Source organism: Python bivittatus, unplaced genomic scaffold, assembly GCF_059951505.1.
Source record: "Python bivittatus isolate LINGU-HERP-01145 unplaced genomic scaffold, Pbiv_v1 ctg000030_np1212, whole genome shotgun sequence".
Taxonomy (NCBI): Eukaryota; Metazoa; Chordata; class Lepidosauria; order Squamata; family Pythonidae; genus Python; species Python bivittatus.
The window spans coordinates 921751-939421 of NW_028277031.1; the positions used below are offsets into that span (position 1 = coordinate 921751).

General features: G+C 55.6%; 1 protein-coding gene across 2 annotated transcripts in view; it reads left to right on the plus strand.

Moving 5' to 3' along the window:
* The window catches only part of SCNN1B (sodium channel epithelial 1 subunit beta), a 32155-nt gene extending 17313 nt beyond the window's left edge, over positions 1–14842 (plus strand). For both annotated transcript variants that reach the window (XM_088153253.1, XM_025175717.2), the window contains exons 4-14: positions 350–540; positions 3394–3497; positions 4151–4314; positions 4640–4738; positions 6992–7069; positions 7263–7380; positions 7753–7828; positions 7912–7969; positions 8716–8777; positions 13201–13276; positions 13857–14842. In XM_088153253.1, the coding sequence (XP_088009379.1) occupies positions 350–540; positions 3394–3497; positions 4151–4314; positions 4640–4738; positions 6992–7069; positions 7263–7380; positions 7753–7828; positions 7912–7969; positions 8716–8777; positions 13201–13276; positions 13857–14270 (1440 nt within the window). In that variant the 3' untranslated portion in view covers positions 14271–14842. The remainder of the gene's footprint in view (positions 1–349; positions 541–3393; positions 3498–4150; positions 4315–4639; positions 4739–6991; positions 7070–7262; positions 7381–7752; positions 7829–7911; positions 7970–8715; positions 8778–13200; positions 13277–13856) is intronic.
* Positions 14843–17671: the final 2829 nt, after the last annotated feature.

The window sequence follows — 17671 nt, forward strand, 5'->3', positions numbered from 1 at the left end:
AGGATTTCCCATGGTGAGAAACCCATGCCCTGGTCCTGGGCATGCTCATGTCCCCTCCCTCAGCCCTGCCACATGGCACACCTGCATGGCTCACCCATAGGTAGGTGCTTGTTCTGGCTTCAGATTTCCTCTGGCAGCCCTGCTGGCCATATGGAGGGTCTTTTTTGGAGTCATAGAAGAAGCCCCACCAGATCACTTGCTCTGTCCAGCCGGAAAGAGCACCTAATTCCCGGGCTAGCCCATCAGCAAGCTGTTACCTGAAAAAGGTCAATAGCCCCCCCCACACACACATAGCTCCTAGACTTTCCTTCCAAGCATGTTCTCCCTTCTCTTCTGGTTGCATCCTCAGTGCACACGCCTTGGCTCCCACTGCTTCTTCTGGAAGTTCACCAGCGCAGCCCAGGCAGTGACTGAGTGGTACGTCCTGCAGTCTACCAGCATCTTGTCCAAAGTGCCCGTGAGCAAAAGGATCGAGATGGGCTACCAGGCAGAGGACATGATTCTGGCGTGCCTGTATGGAGCTGAGCCTTGCAACCACAGGTGTGTGTGCAGGAGAATTGGCTTAGGATCTTGCTTAATTCCTCGTTTAATGACAGAGCCTTATGTGGAGCTGAGTGTCACACCTGAGCCCACATTCTGTGGCCTGTGGAACAAACCATGATATAAAAATTGGCCTGGGAAAAATCAAGGAAAAGGCAGAAGTCCAGTGCCCGTGGTTCCCATGGACAACTACATCTGGCCTCAGTTTCTGAGTGGCCGTGAGCAGATTTGTTGCTCCCCATTTTCAGATTCTGAAGCGACACCTGTGTAGGTCTCCGTTGTAAGAGAGGAATCATAGCAGGCTGGCAGAGGGCTGAGTTAAAGATGCAACAGGAAATGAGTATGCTTGGCTCTACCAAATGTGGTGACAACCTCAAGCCACAATGGGTGTGTGTGGTCTGCAGAGACGCTCCCTTTGGTGACGCAAACCATGCTCCGAGTCCCGGGTGGGGATGCCCAGGGAGAGATTAAGGCGTTGTCTTGGTCTGCTCTTCCTCCAGTTCCTTCTGACTGGTGAGATGGCTAATTCCCTTTCTAGCCCAGTCCAGCTCTGTCACAGGTGGGGCGGATTATCCTCCCCAAAATTAAGGTCCTGAGTACTGAAATAAGATTTTGCAAAGATCCGGATAAGGTTAAACCAGCTGGCTGAAGCCAAAACAAAGGAGGCAGGTTGCAACAGCCCTGAGAAGACTTTTCTCCTGTAGAAGTGCGGGGGGGGGGGGGCGTGTCTCCCAGGCTGGCAAGGTTTTGGGGTGAGGAAAGTCAGGGTGGTCTCTGTTGCTGGAGCTGCTTCTGCTTTGAGTTATGCAGAAACCTTTTTGGGGTGCAGACATCCCCACCAGTGTTAACTACAAAGGTCCAGCTGAGATTGGCCTGATGAAGTCCCAGCGAGGGTTGAGCTGGACTTTCTGGTTCGAAAGCAGCCGGAGGGTCCTGCCGCCTGCAGCCGTCCCCTGGACGCCCTCTGGACACCCTCTGGATGCCCGCAGAAATGCTCTGGGCCTCAGCTGCGGCTCAGTGACGCTCTTGTCTGTGGCTTGGAGGGTGGCTGCTGTGTCTTTTCAGCCACTGCCTTGCCAGGAATGATCAGCCTGCCGACACGGGATTGTTTCATTCAACGGGGAACCGGTGGTTGTCGCCCTCCAGACTAAGTGGTGACCTGGGCAAAGCCGGTCTGGGTCAGGTTTCTGGGCATCTCCTGGGGCCAGGTCGGTGAGCATGACAATCTCACCAGCCTCCCTGCCCAGGGGTGAGGCTGTCTCAGCCCAAAGCAGTCCAGCGCCTTCCTCTCCGCTACAGGCCTGGGGCGGGCTTGGCACAGGAAAACATGGAGCGTTTCCTTCTCCGGATCGTGGCTTCCCAGGCTGAGGAGGCCTCCCCACCATCCAAGCCAGCTCTCCCCTCTGCAGCTCAGTCCTGGAAGTCAGTGCCTGTGCCAGGAGCTGCACTGCCAGCTGCTTCACGAGCAAGCCACTTCTGCTCATGCTCCTCAAAATCCACCTGCCTGTAAGACACCCCCCCGCCCCGCAGGCTCTGGAGCAACCAGGAGCAAGGCGTTGCCTCTTGTCCAGCTGAACACGCCTGTTCCTGCACGCTTCCTCCCTGACAGCCATTTCACTCAGTCGTGGCAGCCATTTGAGGGGAGCTCCCATGCTCTCAAAACTCCTGGCCGGACCCCAGTTCCAAACTGCTAATACGCTTTGGCCCACAGCCTTTTTAAAAGCGCATCTCGAGCCAAGTGCAGGGTTGTTGGTGAGGCCTGTCCGGTGCAGGATGCAGTGGGGATGCTAACCCAGCCTCAGGCTTCTGTTCCATGGCTCCCCTCCCCTCCAAAATAGCCTGGGTTATTTTGGCTGCATTTTACACTCCCGCTGGAGGAGACGCGGCTGGCCCCCTTGCCCCAAATCTGCCTGGCTTTTCAGTTGAAAGCCAGACACCCCCCACGTTTCACTGCTTGGCCTTCTGTCAGCAAGCCCTTTGTGCCGGCTGGCACTCAGCCCGTGGTCCGCAAGCCACCCGTGGGTGATGCTCCTGGCCCTTCCGGCTATGCATCCCCATAAGTTGCCTCAAGGGCCCCAGACAGCATGCCACGAGCCTCGTGCAGCCGCTCGGAAAGGCCATTTTGCCCACTGAAGTGCATTTCTTTTTCTGGAGAGTGGGCATTGAGCAACGGACACTGTATTCATTTTATCAATGAATTTATTAGAGTTATAATAACTCCCTCCTTTTTTCATTGTAGCAACAACCCTGTGAGGTAGGTTAGGCAGTTGCAGAGAAACTGAATATACAACAGGAGAGCTGCTTCTGCAAGTCCCTTGGAAGGTTGTTGTTTTTAAAAAACCTGGTCCTGACAAATTAGGCTTGGCGCCTAGGTTCATACGTAACGGTTCACGCACCAGGCTCAGCTAAGCCAAGTGCACTGCCGGCTCCAAAGGCAGGATGTGTGCAACTTCCATGGTGGAAACCAGCCATTAGCGAGTCGTTTTCTCACTCATCCTGCGTGGAAGGACACCCCATTTCAATGTAAACACCAGGCACATGGTTTGCTGGCTGTCCCGTTTGTGGGTGAAGCCAAGAGCCCCGTTAGTGTCAACAGTGTAGGGCTCTGACGTTGGGTGGACACGGCCAGTGAGCGCTGGGAAGCCAACTCAAAAGGAAACGCTCAGCTGGATCTAATCTCCCTCTTCTCATTTATCCAGCCAGCCCAGAATTTGATTGAAGGTTTCTCTGAAGGAAGCCAAGTGCTTTGCGCCGACTGCGTAGCACCAGATAGATGATTTACTGCTCCCCGCAGGGCTTGGACCCCCACGACCCTTCCTCTGGGAATAATCTCTATTGCTTGGCTACCCCCAGAAACTTCACCCACCTCTACCACCCGGACCACGGCAACTGCTACGTCTTCAACTGGGGTGTCGACAAAGAGCCCCTCCTCTCCTCCAATCCGGGGGCAGAGTTTGGTGGGTACCCTGGTTGTGAGGCAGGGCCCTGGGGAGGGGCACCAAGGCCTGGTTGGGTCCGGCTGGAGGTGGGAGGGCTCTGTGAAGCTGGCAGGGGCGCTCTTCACCTCCCCAAGGGGCTTGGCCTGGGGAGAAGGGCCCCCCACACCGAAGCCTCTTTGGCCCCGAGAAAGGGAGAAAGTGCTCAGAGTCCTGCTGCGCAGTCGTGATGACAAGCCCTCCTTGTAAGTCTGGAGGCAAAGAGGGAAAACAGTCATCCGGTTGGCATTGCTCATCCAGGCTGGACTTGTGTGGGCTTTGACGCCAAGCCCCATCCCAAAAGCTGGGTGTGCCCAGCCCAAGTGAGCAGGAGCAGCGAAGCCCTGGCAGCAGAGGAGGCACAAGCTTGGATGCGCTGGCCGGGCCTCTTGGCTGGGTGTGGCGTGCCCGTCCTCCCGAGCCCACACCCTGGCCCTCCCCGGAGCATGGTCGGCAGCCAGGATCCCCAGCCCTTTTGGCGGAGGCACTCAGTGGATCCCCAGGCTGCAAAGACAAGCCCCCCCAGGCCAACAAGCCCCTCCAGAAAGGAGACCAGCTGGACCGCTGTCCCTGCACCCCCTTTCTCTTCCAGGGCCCCCTGGCCCCCCGCTGACTGTTAGGCTTTGCCTCTGCAGGGCTGAAGCTGATCCTGGATATCAGCCAGAAGGATTACATCCCCTTCCTCACATCCACGGCTGGTGCCCGCCTGATGCTGCATGAGCAGCGAAGCTTTCCGTTCCTGAAGGATCAGGGCATCTACGCCATGTCGGGAACCGAGACCTCCATTGGCGTCCTGGTGGTAGGTGGGCCGCTCCGGGAGCAGCTGGCCCCTTGAATCAAACTGGGGCCCCTCTAGGAAGACTTGAATTACGGCCGTTTGTTTGCTGAAACTTCCCAGTTGGGAGCTGGGGGCGGGAAGGGAACGGCCCCTGTAGATGCACCTCCCTCTGGGGTTGTGCCTCAGAGGGGTTGCTGTGGGTGGGCAGGATCTCCACTGGCCTTTCTGGGGGACTCTTTCCGTTGCATGGTCTGCACTCCCTGGAGCGGCAAACGAGACAGGGAAGCCTGGTTGTGCCAGGATGCCAGGAGCAGCGGTCGCCACATCTTTGGGCCTTTCTCCCTAGGATGAACTCGAGCGGATGGGCTCTCCCTACAGTGACTGCACTGTCAACGGGTCAGATGTTCCCATTAGGAACCTGTATGAGGAGTACCCTGCTTCTCAGGTGATGGGGTCCTCTGACTGGTGCCCCTGGTTTTCTGGGAGGGTAGCTGGGGGTCTCCACAGCCTGCAGTGTGGCCAAAGGACTAGCACTTCTGACGCTGATCCTACCGTGCTGACATGGGGCGCGAAGGGAGGGTGCCAGGCCAACAGCCCCCTTTGCTGGTCTTTATGACTGGAGCTCCTGTGGCCTTACAGGTGGAGACCTTTTTCCTATTGGGAGAGGAGGTACAGCTGGGGGGCAGGCCCGCTTCTTAGCTGTCACCCACCGGCCTGTACTCATTCAGTGAACAGCCCTCCGATAGGACTTGAGCGGCCCTTGGACATGACTCAGAGGCCCGGGCCCTGAAACTTGCTTTAAAGGCTGAGCACCTTCCCTACGCGGGAGCTGGCACACTGATGCAGCGGGAAGCTGGGCACCAGGAGGGGCCCTGCTTTCCGGAGGCTGATGCGTCATCTGTATCTGAAACCCTCCTGGAAAACATGCAGCAACAGTCAGGGTGGGATTCACAGGGTCCGTCCACTGGACATGACATGTTGGTGTCCCAGCTCAGAGAAAGAGTGATGTCCCCTGCCGCTTGCTTGGGCCAAGTAATACGGAAGCTGTGGTCCTGGAGGAAGAAGGACCAGCCTTGGCTCTGGATGCTGCAGGAAGGGGAGCATGGAGACACAGCCTTGCCCAGTGTGCTGGCCGGCCTGGGAAACGGTTCCTGCAAGCCACAGAGGGCTTGCTCTCAATTGCTCCGCCCGCCTCCGTGCTTGATTCATAAAAGCATCCGTTCACCCTTTGCCGGAGGTGGTGAACTGGGCTTTCATTTCAAGAAATGAGCAACCCTGGAACCTGCTGCTGCAGGAGCTGAGCTGGGGGAAGAGAGCGTGGACGGTGCCTGCTGCCAGGCCGAGCAAGGCATGGAGAAGTCCGGGGTGCCCGAGGTTATGATTTTGTTGAGGAGGGGAGCTTTGGGCTGTGAGATTTGTTCACCCCGTTAAGAAGGAGAGGGCCAACCTCCCCTCTCCTCCCCTCCCCTCCTCCTGCCTTTACACCATTCCCACAGTTCTGCCACCTGAGGGGAAGGGCTGTGCAAGCGCTTCACCCGCATCTAGAACCGCTCCTGGAAGGTGCAGAGAAGCTGCAGCCTCTCTGAAAGCTGAGCCCTTTCAAAGCTCGGCCCCAATGCGCTGAGCCTCTTCGAAAGTCTCCTGGGCATGGGATACCCTGTCCAGTGAGATCCACAGAGCGGGTTAGAAGGAATTCAGCTACCCCTGGTTCTAGAAAAGAGAAAAACGATCCTTCCCTCCCAGGGGATTCCCTGCACTGGCACAGCAGCCTGCCCACCCCACTGGATATGATCTTGACTCGTTCCCCAGGCCGTGATTGAAGCAGTTGTACCCAATCTTCCTCTGTAAATCCTTAAGGAAGTGCAATACACGGAGGGCTTGCAAGGGCTTTAAAAGGAGCACCAGCTCCCGGTCCAGGTGGTGCGTCTTGTCCTGGCCCTCCTCTTTTCAACAGGATAAACCCCTGTAAAATCTCTGGCAGAGGAATGGGTGCCAACCAGTGGGAAAATCCCTTGAGATCTCCCATGGGTGCTTCCAGGACAGAATGAAACAGCGGAGGAGAAGGAGGAGGAGGAGGAGGAGGACTACTCCATCCGAAAGGGGAGGAGGGTAGCCGAAAGGCTTCAGCCCATTCAGAGTCTGCCCCATTCTGCTTCCAAAACTGCCCAACTCAGAATTACTCGGAGCTGCCCAGTCCTTGAGAGGGAACAACGGAGCATATGTGGGTGTGCGGGGGGGCGGCGGCCCCTTTTTTCCGGGTTGCTGGGTGGCCACAGATAAGCCTTTCATTGCACAAGCACACACTTGAGTTGTAACACATTATGCTTTTCCTTAGACACATCTCTCATGCTCATCTTTGCACTGGCAGCTTCCCTCTTCAGTGGGTGGGGCCCCCTTTCTGGCTGGGGTCTCAGGAAAGGGGGGGAACACCGGTGGGCAACTTTCTGTGGCCCTTGGCCTGATTTCTGCAAGAGGCCAGTTCAGACCCCTTTTCCGTTTGTGGCCGGAGAGAGGAAGAGGCGGGCAAAGGTCTTTGCCGGAAGAAAGAGGGTCCCGCCCACTCTCGTCTTTGGCCTCCTCTCTCCTCCAGCCCTGCCCCACACAAAGAGCCCTTGAGGGGCCAACACAGTTGGAAACGGCCCCTGTTCCCCAGAGAGGCACTAAGGGGGATTCTCTGATGTTGTCCTCCTCTCCACAGGCCTGTGCCAACTGTACCCTCCCTGGCAGCAAAATGAGCTCCTCGGGAAGGCAGTACAAAACCACGTACTCGATCCAGGTGATAATCCCGCTGCCTCCTCCCTGGGCAAGGGGGCCCTTCCCTGGGAGTGGCCGAGACCCCTTTGTGGCCCCTCTGGGGGGCTTCGGGGGATTGGGCTAAGAGTTCGCAAAGGGTCTCGGATAGCACTCACAGCTGGAGCTAGGCCCTGCTCCTGGGGAGTGCCCTGACAGCAGGACCCCTCCTCTTCCAGGCCTGCCTGCGCTCCTGCTTCCAGGCTAAGGTGGTGAAATTCTGCCAGTGTGGCCACTACTCCTACCCACTGCCCGAAGGGGAGCATTACTGCAACAATGAGGATTATCCCGACTGGGGTGAGGAACGGAGGGAATGACCCCATGGCCATGACTTAGGAGTTGCCCCGAGCTGTGTCCCAGAGGGGCGCGGCTGTGGAGCTGCTGGCGTGCGAGATCTCTGGCCTGGCCTGGCCTGGCTCTCCAGCCGTGAGGGATCTGAAAGCACGACCGGGGCCAGCCAAAGTCCCTTTCCTAGATATTGAGGGCGTGATAGAGGGCGAACAGGAAAAGATGCGGTGGGAATCGCATCTGAAAACAGATGCGTCTGTTTTCAAAACAGATGGGTCTGGGGTGTTTCTCATTCAAGCGGCTCAGATGAGCAGCAGCTCACAGGGCAAACCTGGCAGCCAGGTAACTGCATGGTGAGTTGGGCTCTTTCCCCACCTACAGCGTATTGCTACTCCATGCTGCGCATGAACCAGGAGCATCGGCAGGTTTGCATCAGATCTTGCAAGGAGACCTGCAAGTAAGCGCGGATGGTCGGCCCGTGGGAGCTTGGGGCCGCGGGGGGCTGTGGGAAAGGCCCTGACCGTTCACCTTTCCCTCCAGCAACACCCAGTACAAGATGACCATTTCCATGGCGGATTGGCCCTCTGAAGCTTCAGAGGTGAGTTGTGCCGGAGGCCAGCTCCTCGGCTTGCCCTCTCCAAGGGCCGGGCAATTGAGCTTCATTAGGAGGCAGCTGCCTGGGGACGAGTAGAAGGAATCGGGAGAAACTTCCTGACATTGGGGCACTTTGACAGCTGAACAGGCTCCCAGAGAAACGGTGAGCTCCCTCTGACCGGATGCATTCCGGCAGGGGCTGGATGGCCATCTTAGTGCTCCCCTGAGGGGGGCTGAGCAACACCCAGAGGGGCCCCTTTTAGCTCTGATTCAGGGACCCAGTATTAAGCAGTTTAAATTCTGAAAGCCAGTGGGGAATAAAAAGGGTACCGAACGTATTTTGAACAGCTTCCTTCTGATGCGCTCATCTGCATCTGGTACCAGCAAGGCTCAGTGATGCCTCCACTGCCAGAGTGCAGAGCTTCCCCAGCCAGCAGCACATGGCACGTGGCAGGGCTGGAAAGAGCCTTGCAGCCTCCCTGCCCCAACCACAGTCAGGCTGCCATGGATGGGACAGCTCTGCAGGAAGGGGCTGCTCTCTCAATCGGCTACCCTCCAGGAGATCCCAGGGGCCGCTGGGTTCCAACGGGGCCAGGTCAGCTTGCTGGCTGACCAGCCTCCATGCGGGCCAAGGGGAGCAGCAGAAGGGGGCTTCTTAAGGGAAAAACTCCCACTCCCCACACATGGCCTGCATGAGAGCATCCGTCACCTGCGGCTTCGTGCTCGGGTCACTTTCTTTCCTCTTCCTAGGACTGGATTTTCCATATTTTATCTTATGAAAGAGATATGTCCACCAATGTGACTCTTGACCGGTGAGTAACTGTGTGTTCCTCGTCGAGGCAGATGCAGCAGGAAGCATCGGTTGCAGCTACTGGGGGGAGCGAAAGGCTGGGAGGGGCAGGTGCCCCACACGAGGACCATGCGGTGGGTGGAGAGAAATTGGACCGCGAAGGGGAGACTTGGGTTCGTCCTTTGCTTCTCCTGAAGCTGACTGGCTTTGAGCCACCAGCATTGCTCAGCTGGCCGAGCCTACAAAGAGAAGGGAAACGTCCGTTGGAAGGCGAATAGGGGTCTCCTTCTGCTCCCTTTTGGAGCTCCAGCACACTTGTGCAACAATGAGGACACGGGGAGGAGTAAGCCAGCCTAGCCCTTCCTTGTCTGTCCCAACTGCTCACACCTTTGAATCTCTGCATAGAGGACCTGATTCCCCCAACACAGGAAGAGAGCTGAATGCTGCAGCTGTTCCCACTGACCTCAATGACCAAACACCTTTCCCTTTTGTCAAAAATAAGCAGAATACTGTCACTATGTATTTTTCCAAGTCTCCCTCCTCTCGTGAACTTTCTTCAAACCACTTTTGTCACAGGTCTCACCTTCTGATGCAGAACTTTACATATCTCCCTGTTAAGTTCCATCCTGTTTATTTCAACCCACTGCTCAAGCCGGTCTAGATCTTTCCTCTCTTGAGATATTCCTGACCTTTGCTTTGATGGGGGCGGGGGCGGGGGCGGGGGCAGGGGCAGAGGAAAGCGCACCGGAGCCTTATTGGCATCTGAGACTTGAGCTGCCCAGCCTGATCTTTCAACCTGCTGGCAGGGGTGTCACCCAGCCCCTTGGAGCAGGATAGAGGCTGCTCTGCCCTGCAAGGAGACCGAGGCCTGGCAGCAGCCCTGCCACCAACTGTGAACAGACTCTCCCAAATGGCGTGACCCTTCTGCGCCTCTTTTGGCCAATTTCGTTCGCCTCCAGCAGCCTTGCTTCCTTGCCCTGTTAAGTGCGCTGCGTCCCCCAAGGGTCTCGTGATCAAGGAAGCCTTGTGGAGCAGTACACCGTCATGCAGTCCTCCTGGGGAGAGTTTTGGGAGAAGCAGGCATTAGGAGTCTCTTCTGAAGAGCTCTGGCAGTGCCCCGCTCCTGCCAAGGAACGAGAGAAGACAGCACAGCCTGCCCTTGGCTCCCTGCTGATAGTCCATGCTCTCCCAGCATAATCTTCCTTCCACACTGATGAGGAGGCTCCACAGAGCCCACTAGGCTATTCTGTCTTTTGTTTGCCAGTCTAGGTGAAACAACAACAGCCATCCCACTCCAACTGGTTCACTATTGTACGATAGCACTCCTTTTTCAGACGTTTGGGTGTACAAGCTAAAGTGAGGCAGCTGCCAGGTGGGAGGTTTGGCTGGGCAATAAAAAGCACCAGGAGGGTGCAGGAAGGAGTTAGTTACACAGGGAAAAGTCACACCTGGAAATGACAGCAATTCTGGGCAGGGTCCTCAGATGGATGATCAAGCAGCATCCTTGCGAGTGCTTGGATAGGCCTGCTGTGGGTAACAGGAACAAACATGGGTTGGTCACAATTTGTGCCAGACTAACCCAAACTCCTTCTTCAATAGAGTTACCAGCTTAGTAGATCAGGGGAATGCAGTAGACTGAGTACATTCAGCAGGCGGCCTTGGAATACTCCTTCAAAAAATGATAAAATATAGACTAGATGATGCTGTTACATCTATTCACACTTGGCTGACTCTTGGGGCTCACTACACCCCAAGAGTCCACCAGCCTGGAGGGAAGTCTCAATGGCATGGCCACAGGGCTCTATCCTGCTCCACAATATGATCAAAACTTTGACAAAGAGAGTTGAGGGGACACTTAAAAATGTGCAGAGGATGCATTGCTGGGAGAGGTAGATAAACCTTTGGATGAAGGAGAAGATTCAGAAAGATCTAGATGGGCTTCAGCAGTGAGCTGAAATAAGTAGGAAGGAACTGAACAGGGACAGTTCTCACCACTGAAAGACCTGAAGGACCAGGTCAGGGATAGACCATTTTTTAATTTATATTTCAAATTTAGATACCGCCCATCTCACGAAAAGTGACTGGGCAGTTCACAATAAAACACAATAAATATTAAAATACAATAAAACAATATAAAATACAATAAAAATAGAATAAAAAACCAAACACATACACAAATAATATCTTCCAAGATGTTGATGGTCAGTAAGATGTTAACATATGGGAGCATCTTCAAGGTGCCAGCCACCCCCAGGGTTGGTTACCCTTTTTTTGCCCCATGCCAGTTGGCAGAGCCAGATCTTGACTGCTTTCCAGAAGGACAAGAGAGCTGGGGCCTGCCTCACCTCTGGGGGGAGAGTATTCCATAGGGCAGGGACCATGGCAGAGAAGGCTCTCTTTCTGGACCTCGCGTGTCGACATTTTTTAATCAACGGGGTCCGCAGCATACCCTCTCTGCCTGACCAGGTGGGACGGGTAGATATAATGGGGGTGAGATGGTCCTTCAGGTAACCCAGTCCCATGCCACGTAGGGCTTTACAGGTGATAACCAACACCTTGAATTGGACTGCAAACTGGGACCCAATGCAGCTCACACAGCAAAGATGTAACGTGCCATCTTTGGGGCACCTAAAATTGGCCACGCGGCTGCATTTTGAACCAGCTGAAGCTTCCAGATACTTTTCAAGGGTAGCCCCATGTAGAGCGCATTGTAATAGTCTATACGGGAGATGACTAGGGCCTGAGTGACTGACTGAAGGGAAGGGCGTAACTGGTGCACAACTCATAGTTGAGCAAAGGCCCTCCTGGCCACGACTGCCACCTGCTCTTTGAGCAGGAGTCGTGAGTCCAGGAGGTCCCCCAAGTTACACACCGGGTCTGTCTGGGGTAGTGCGACCCCATCCAGAACCAAAGATGGTAAACTTCTGGATATAGAGGAGCCCCCGACCCACAGCCACTCCATCTTACCAGGGTTCAGCTGAAGCCTGTTCTTCCCCATCTAGACCCCCACAGCCTCCAGGTGCCACAAAAGGGTAGCATCACTCAAATCACCTGGGATGGAGAAGTATAACTGGGTATCATCTGCATATTGATGATACCTCATCCTATGGTGGCGGATGATCTCGCCCAGCGGTTTCATGTAGATGTTAAATAGGAGTGGGGAGAGTACCGAACCCTATGGCACCCCACAAAGGAGGGGCCGGGGGCTGGACCTCTTGCTCCCTATCAACACCGATTGGGTCCGGCCTTGGAGGAAGGAGGTGAACCAGCACAAAACTGTGCCGCCCACCCCCAACTCCCCAAGCTGACCCAAAAGGATACCACGGTCGATGGTATCGAAAGCCACTGAGAGGCAAGAAGAGCAAGGATGGATGCACTACCCCTGTCCTGCTCCCACCAGAGATCATCCAAGAGTGCGACCAATGCTGTTTCAGTCCCAAATCCGGGCCTGAAACTTGACTGGAAAGGGTCCAGGTAATCCGTTTCATCCAGGATCCTCTGAAGCTGCAATGCCACCACCTTCTCAACCACCTTCCCTAAAAAGGGAAGGTGGGAGACTGGATGAAAATTGTCGAGTACGGTGGGATCCAGTGATGGTTTCTTGAGGAGGGGGTGCACCAGCGCCTCCTTAAAGGCCACTGGAAACACTCCCTCTCTCAAGGAAGAAATCCTAGAGAAAATCTATCTGTGTGGTCAACACTGATGGAATGGGACATAACCATCATGTAACGTTTTACATCTGTTTAGGAAAAATGAAAGGCATGAGTATAGGATAGGAGAGCTGATTCGACAGTAGTCCACGTGAAAGGATCTGGCTGTCACTCTCAAGCACAAGCCATCAGTGTGATGGAGGTGCTCGAAGGGCAGACACTATCTTGAGTTGCATTAACAGGATCATGGAGTCCAGATCATGGGAAGTAATTGGTTCACTCTACAGTATATGCCTTGATCAGGCCCTGCCTAGAGTCCTGTGGGTATGACACGGGTATGCTCATCCTGCAAAAGTCTGAGGGCAAGATATGATAGCAGTCTTCAGAAATCCAAAGCATTATCATAGAGAGGAGGGAATGGACTTACTCTTTATTGCCCTGGGTGGCAGGACCAGAACCACATGGAAGGCGGTTCAGGCTAAGAAGTCAGGAAGAACCTCCTGCCTGTCTGAGCTCTCAGCCAGTGGAACAGGCTCCCACACCAAGCAGGGAGTTCGTTGTTAAGGGGCCAACCAGAGATCGGATGGTCCTCTGTGAGGGATGCTGGAGTGGCCCTTGCGCTGAGGTCCTTTAAGTTACCTCCAGACTCTTATGATTCTGTTGTTCTGTGACACACCCAGCCCAAGAGGGCCAGTGGAAGCCAGAAACTGACAGAAAAGGTGTGGAAGAAACAGAAAGGAGGCTGTTGTCTCATTGTTTTGAGGAGTCCCGACGGCTCTTTCCTTCTCTCCGCAGAAACGGAATCATCAAGCTCAGCATCTACTTCCAGGAGTACAACTACCGCACCATCTCAGAGTCAGCAGCTACAACTGTAAGTGGCCCTTTTGACCTAGAGGTGGCAAGAGGTCTGGTCCTTGGTCCAGCTCCCTCATTCCTTGGAGGTCCTATGGAGGCTTCTCCCCACAGGGGAGGCTGGAGTTCATTGAGAAGCAATTATGAGCAATGCCATGGTGGATGCCTCCTCTGAGGTGGAATGTCTCTCTGCCAAGAGGTGTTTGTGGGAGGAGGGTGTGCACTCTGCTCATGCTTAGCAGCAAACCCTGCTTTGCATGTGGCAGGAACAAGTGTTGGCATCTGGGAAAACCAGGAGGCCAACCAGAGGCAATGTGGTGGCTTGGTTGCTTGGCAAGCACTGAGGCTTGTAACTGAGGAGAAACGATCCATTTTCAGTATCTGGAGTTCAACATTTTAAATCAGAAGTCTGTCTTTGGCTTCAGTAGCTGAATTGTTTAATGATCCTCATGTCCACGCTGGCCTTATGTGGGACCACGAGGGCAAGGAGGACACCAGCCCCAGGCCCTCTCTGGCGAGGGGTTTGGCTAAGCTCTGCATCTCTGCGCTGGGGAAGCCCTGAGCTCGCTGACCTCACCCCAGCCTGTCTCCCCATGCAGATCGTCTGGCTTCTCTCCAGTCTGGGCGGTCAGTTTGGCTTCTGGATGGGCGGCTCCGTCTTGTGCCTCATTGAGTTTGGGGAGATTCTCATTGACTTTGTCTGGATCACCGTCTTGAAGCTGATTGGCTGGGGCAAGGGGCTGAAGTGGAAGCCGGCCTCAAGGCCCCTGGATGCCCTCCCATCTGTCTGTGAGAAAACTGAGGCCTACACGAACCTAGGCTTCCATGGGGAGGAGGAGGAGAAGGGGGCAGCGGCTGGGGGTCCTGGCGATGGAGCCATGGCCGTTCAAGAGGCTGGCTCTGAGCCTGGCACCCCGCCCCCCAAATACGACTCGCTTCGCGTGCTCCCCCTGGATCTCGTGGCTCCGGACAGCGATGAGGAAGCTCTTGGGGTGGACTTGAAGAGCGGGTGATGCCCGGAAGGCGAGGTTTCCTCTCTGGTCCTCAAGGCCCCGCAGGAACATCCTTCCCCCTCCCCCTCGGATGGCCCAGCTGCCCTGCCCTCCAGTTCTGCTCTGGCGCGTCACTATTTGAGGGAGCAGCCAGAGTGCCCTGAGCTGCTGCTAAAGTGAATACATTTCTTTCTGTGTATAAATCTGGCAGGTCAAGAGGTTGGTGTGAAAATGCATGTGCTTTCAGAGAAGTTTTCACTGGACAGCAAAACTGGAAGATTATTCTCCAGCCTCTATAATCCAATCAGTCCTCTTTTGAGTCCCCCAATTCTGCCAGGAAAACAGAGGGGTGTCCCCTGCTTGCCTCTTTGAGAAACGGTGACCGGAGGTGGGCTAGTTTTTTAATTCCCAAAGGGACCCTTACGGCTAATCATGGGGAAATGGCTTGATCAGTGGTGCACGCCTTAAAATACATGGGGGGTGCAGCAAGGGGGAGGCAACCAGGGCTAGGTTTTCTGCAATAGAACAGGCCTTCCCCGCGCTTGCTGCTTTATTGGACAGAGCGGTGTGTATCCCATCACAGGCTTTTTGGGAGCTGCGAAGCGTGTTGACATACGGGAGGAAGGGAGTCAGGCTGTGCTGCAAAAAAACCATATAAAGCTTTTTCACAGAAGGAGCCCGGCTCAGCTGGGATCTCAGGTTCCTTTTCTCAACTTTCCAAAGCGGCTCCCTGCCTGTCCTTGCCCTCGATTTCATCAGTACAGGGGCGCAAAGCTCCTCTCCTCGTGTTGAGGAGAAATGCACCAGCTGTTTTTTAGAGGGCTTGTTGGATGTTTATCGGCAGGATGAATCCGAAAAAGCTGCGGCGGCAGGTTGTTGCTTGCTGGCCTGGTTGCAGTCAGCCTAAGCTAATCAGAGCCAGAAATGGTAGACCAGCTCGCACGAAATGCCCCTCTCCGAAGGGAATTCCCAGTGTGCATCTTTCCCAAAATGTGAGGCAGAGGCAGGTGGCAGAAGGCGATTATGAGGCACCCAACCCATGCAAAAGGAGGCGGTCAGAGTGGCCCAAGTCCTGAGCAGCTCCCGGAGGACAGAAGGGTCTGCGGCCTGAGGGGTGGGGAGCCCGAGAGCAGGAGAGGAGCAGAGCCTCAGGCGTTGGCCTTGCCCCTCCCAAATTATCCCGGCCCGCAGGATCACCTGGTGAACTCTGGGATATGCAGGATGCACCCTAGGAAATGCTCTGCACGTAAGTCTGGGATTTGCTGCCTGAAACGGAGCCGGGCCCTGAGCTCAACAGTTCCACAAGGGGACTGGGCAGCTCCCTGGTGGCTGCAGATCAGAGGGCACTGAGATTCTCACGCTGGTCCCTAGCCAACGCGAGAGCTGCAGGATCCCTGCTGTGTGCAGGAGTCCGTGGGCTTCGTTTTGATCCAGCACAGCTCTTCCAACGTTATGGCTCTTTTACATCCCTGGCCACTACGGTTTTCAAAAACAATAGTGTTTGACCCTGGAGGGAGAGGGGAAAGAGGAATTCTCTCTTAAAATGCCGCACGCTTGTGTTCTGCTCCAGAGTGAACGTGCAGGCAAAAATGCCGACTTTCCAGTCCTTGCAGCTCAGGCATGCACCTTGGAAGCGGTGCACGCACCCTCGCAGCACAGGCCTCGGGCCCTCGCACTGCTCCGCGCCACGCTCTGGGCTGAAGGGCACCAGGCTGCTTGCAAAGGGGGCTGCCAAACTGGTAGGTCTTGCAGACAAACGTTTGCTGTGAGGCCAGAAACGTGTCATATTGCTATTACGTTTTGCAGAAAGTATGACTTTTCTGCTTCATCAAAGGCAGTCATCTTGCTTTTCTTTTTCAAAAAGCATTTTCGGCATTATAGCTACCGAAAGAGCTTCTCTTCTCTTCAAGAGAAGAGCCTTGAAGAAGTAGAGGGAAAGGCTCTACTTGGGAAGTGGGATGACGGGGCACTTGCCCTCTGTGCAGGGCTGGCAGCTGGGGCATAGCTCGGCAAAGGCCACATCCCGAGCTGGAGGAGAGGTGGGTTAGTGCAGTGGGGAGATGAGGGCACTTGCCCCCTTGGTCGCAGCTGCCTGCTTGGACAATTGGACAGCCAGGCACTCCCCCGGAAGGAGACGGCCAGGGGCACTTTCTAGGCAGCACGGCGGCATTCCTGCCCCATGGCCCCTGCTCCCTGGCCTGGGGTTTTCCTCTCCCGGCAGCACCGCCTGCCACAAGCTGCCTGGGCTTCGAAAGAGCACCTTTCCTGCAGACGAGCCTGTTGCCTGGGATGCCGAATGCCCCACTGCTGGAGGGAGGAGGGAGATGCAGGGTCAAGCCCTCCCCCCGAGCCACAGAAACTTGCTAGGTGACTTTGGCCCAGCTCCTCTCTGTCAAATCTACCCCAAAGAGTTGTTTTAGCAGGGAAAAATTGGAGGAGGGGGGGTTACATACATGGCCGTGAGCTTCTGGTGGGGTAGAAATAATAATAAAAAAAAGAATACATGAACAAGGGACATCCTCTATAGGAGGGGGATTGCAGAGAACCTGCCTTGGAAGACTAAAGTGCCTTGGACTGGCCTGTGCAGAGAAGTGACCCAGGAGAAACTGTGGCCGGGAGGAGGAAGAGGTGGGGGGGCTCTTTCTGTTGCTGCCCGATTGCCATGATCAGCAGCTAAGCAGCCCTCCCATCCACCCTGCAGGGGGGCTCACCTCTAAGCCCTTGGAGGTCCACAGCTTCCCCTCCTGGGGTGAAATGACAGCAAAGCCAGAAAGGGTCACCCGGGTTGAGGCTGCTCCCACGAGGAGGGGCCCGTCTTGGACTACTGTACACCGTCCCGCCCAGGGCAGAACAAGGCCTGAACCGTCGGTCAGCTCACAAGGGAAGAGCTGCCCTGGCAAGGGAGGCTGTTCTGGGCAGCGGAGTCCAGCTTGGGCAGCCTCTTCTCCAGCTCTGCCTGCTGGGCAAGCAGCTTTGGCCCACCAGCTGGACCTTGGTGAACTCTGGGCCAGGGCCCCCAAGGGCAGAAAAGCAGCAGCCACCCTCAGAGCCCTTGCCTTGCCTCCATGGGGACTCCGTGCCTGTGAGCGATGCCAGGCTCAGCCTTGAAGACATGCAGGTCTGAGCCACACGTGGAGAAGCCCCAAGGTGATTTGGGGAGAACCCCACCCTTCCTTTTTTTGACTCTGGGTCCGCAATTTTGTTGCCCCCAAATCCCCCCGCCCCTGCCCCCAAAGCTGCCTCTGGCCAGGTCAGATTCAGTCCTTTCCCCAAAGTGCCCCTTCTGGCTCGTGGGAGGCTCACAGGTGACCTTTCCTTGGCCTGGGCTGGCCGCCGTGGTCGCTGGACTCCACTCCTCGCAGGCGGCCCGGTCAGACAGGGTGATGCCGGCTCTCCTGCGCGTCCGAGATTCAGCCGAGGCA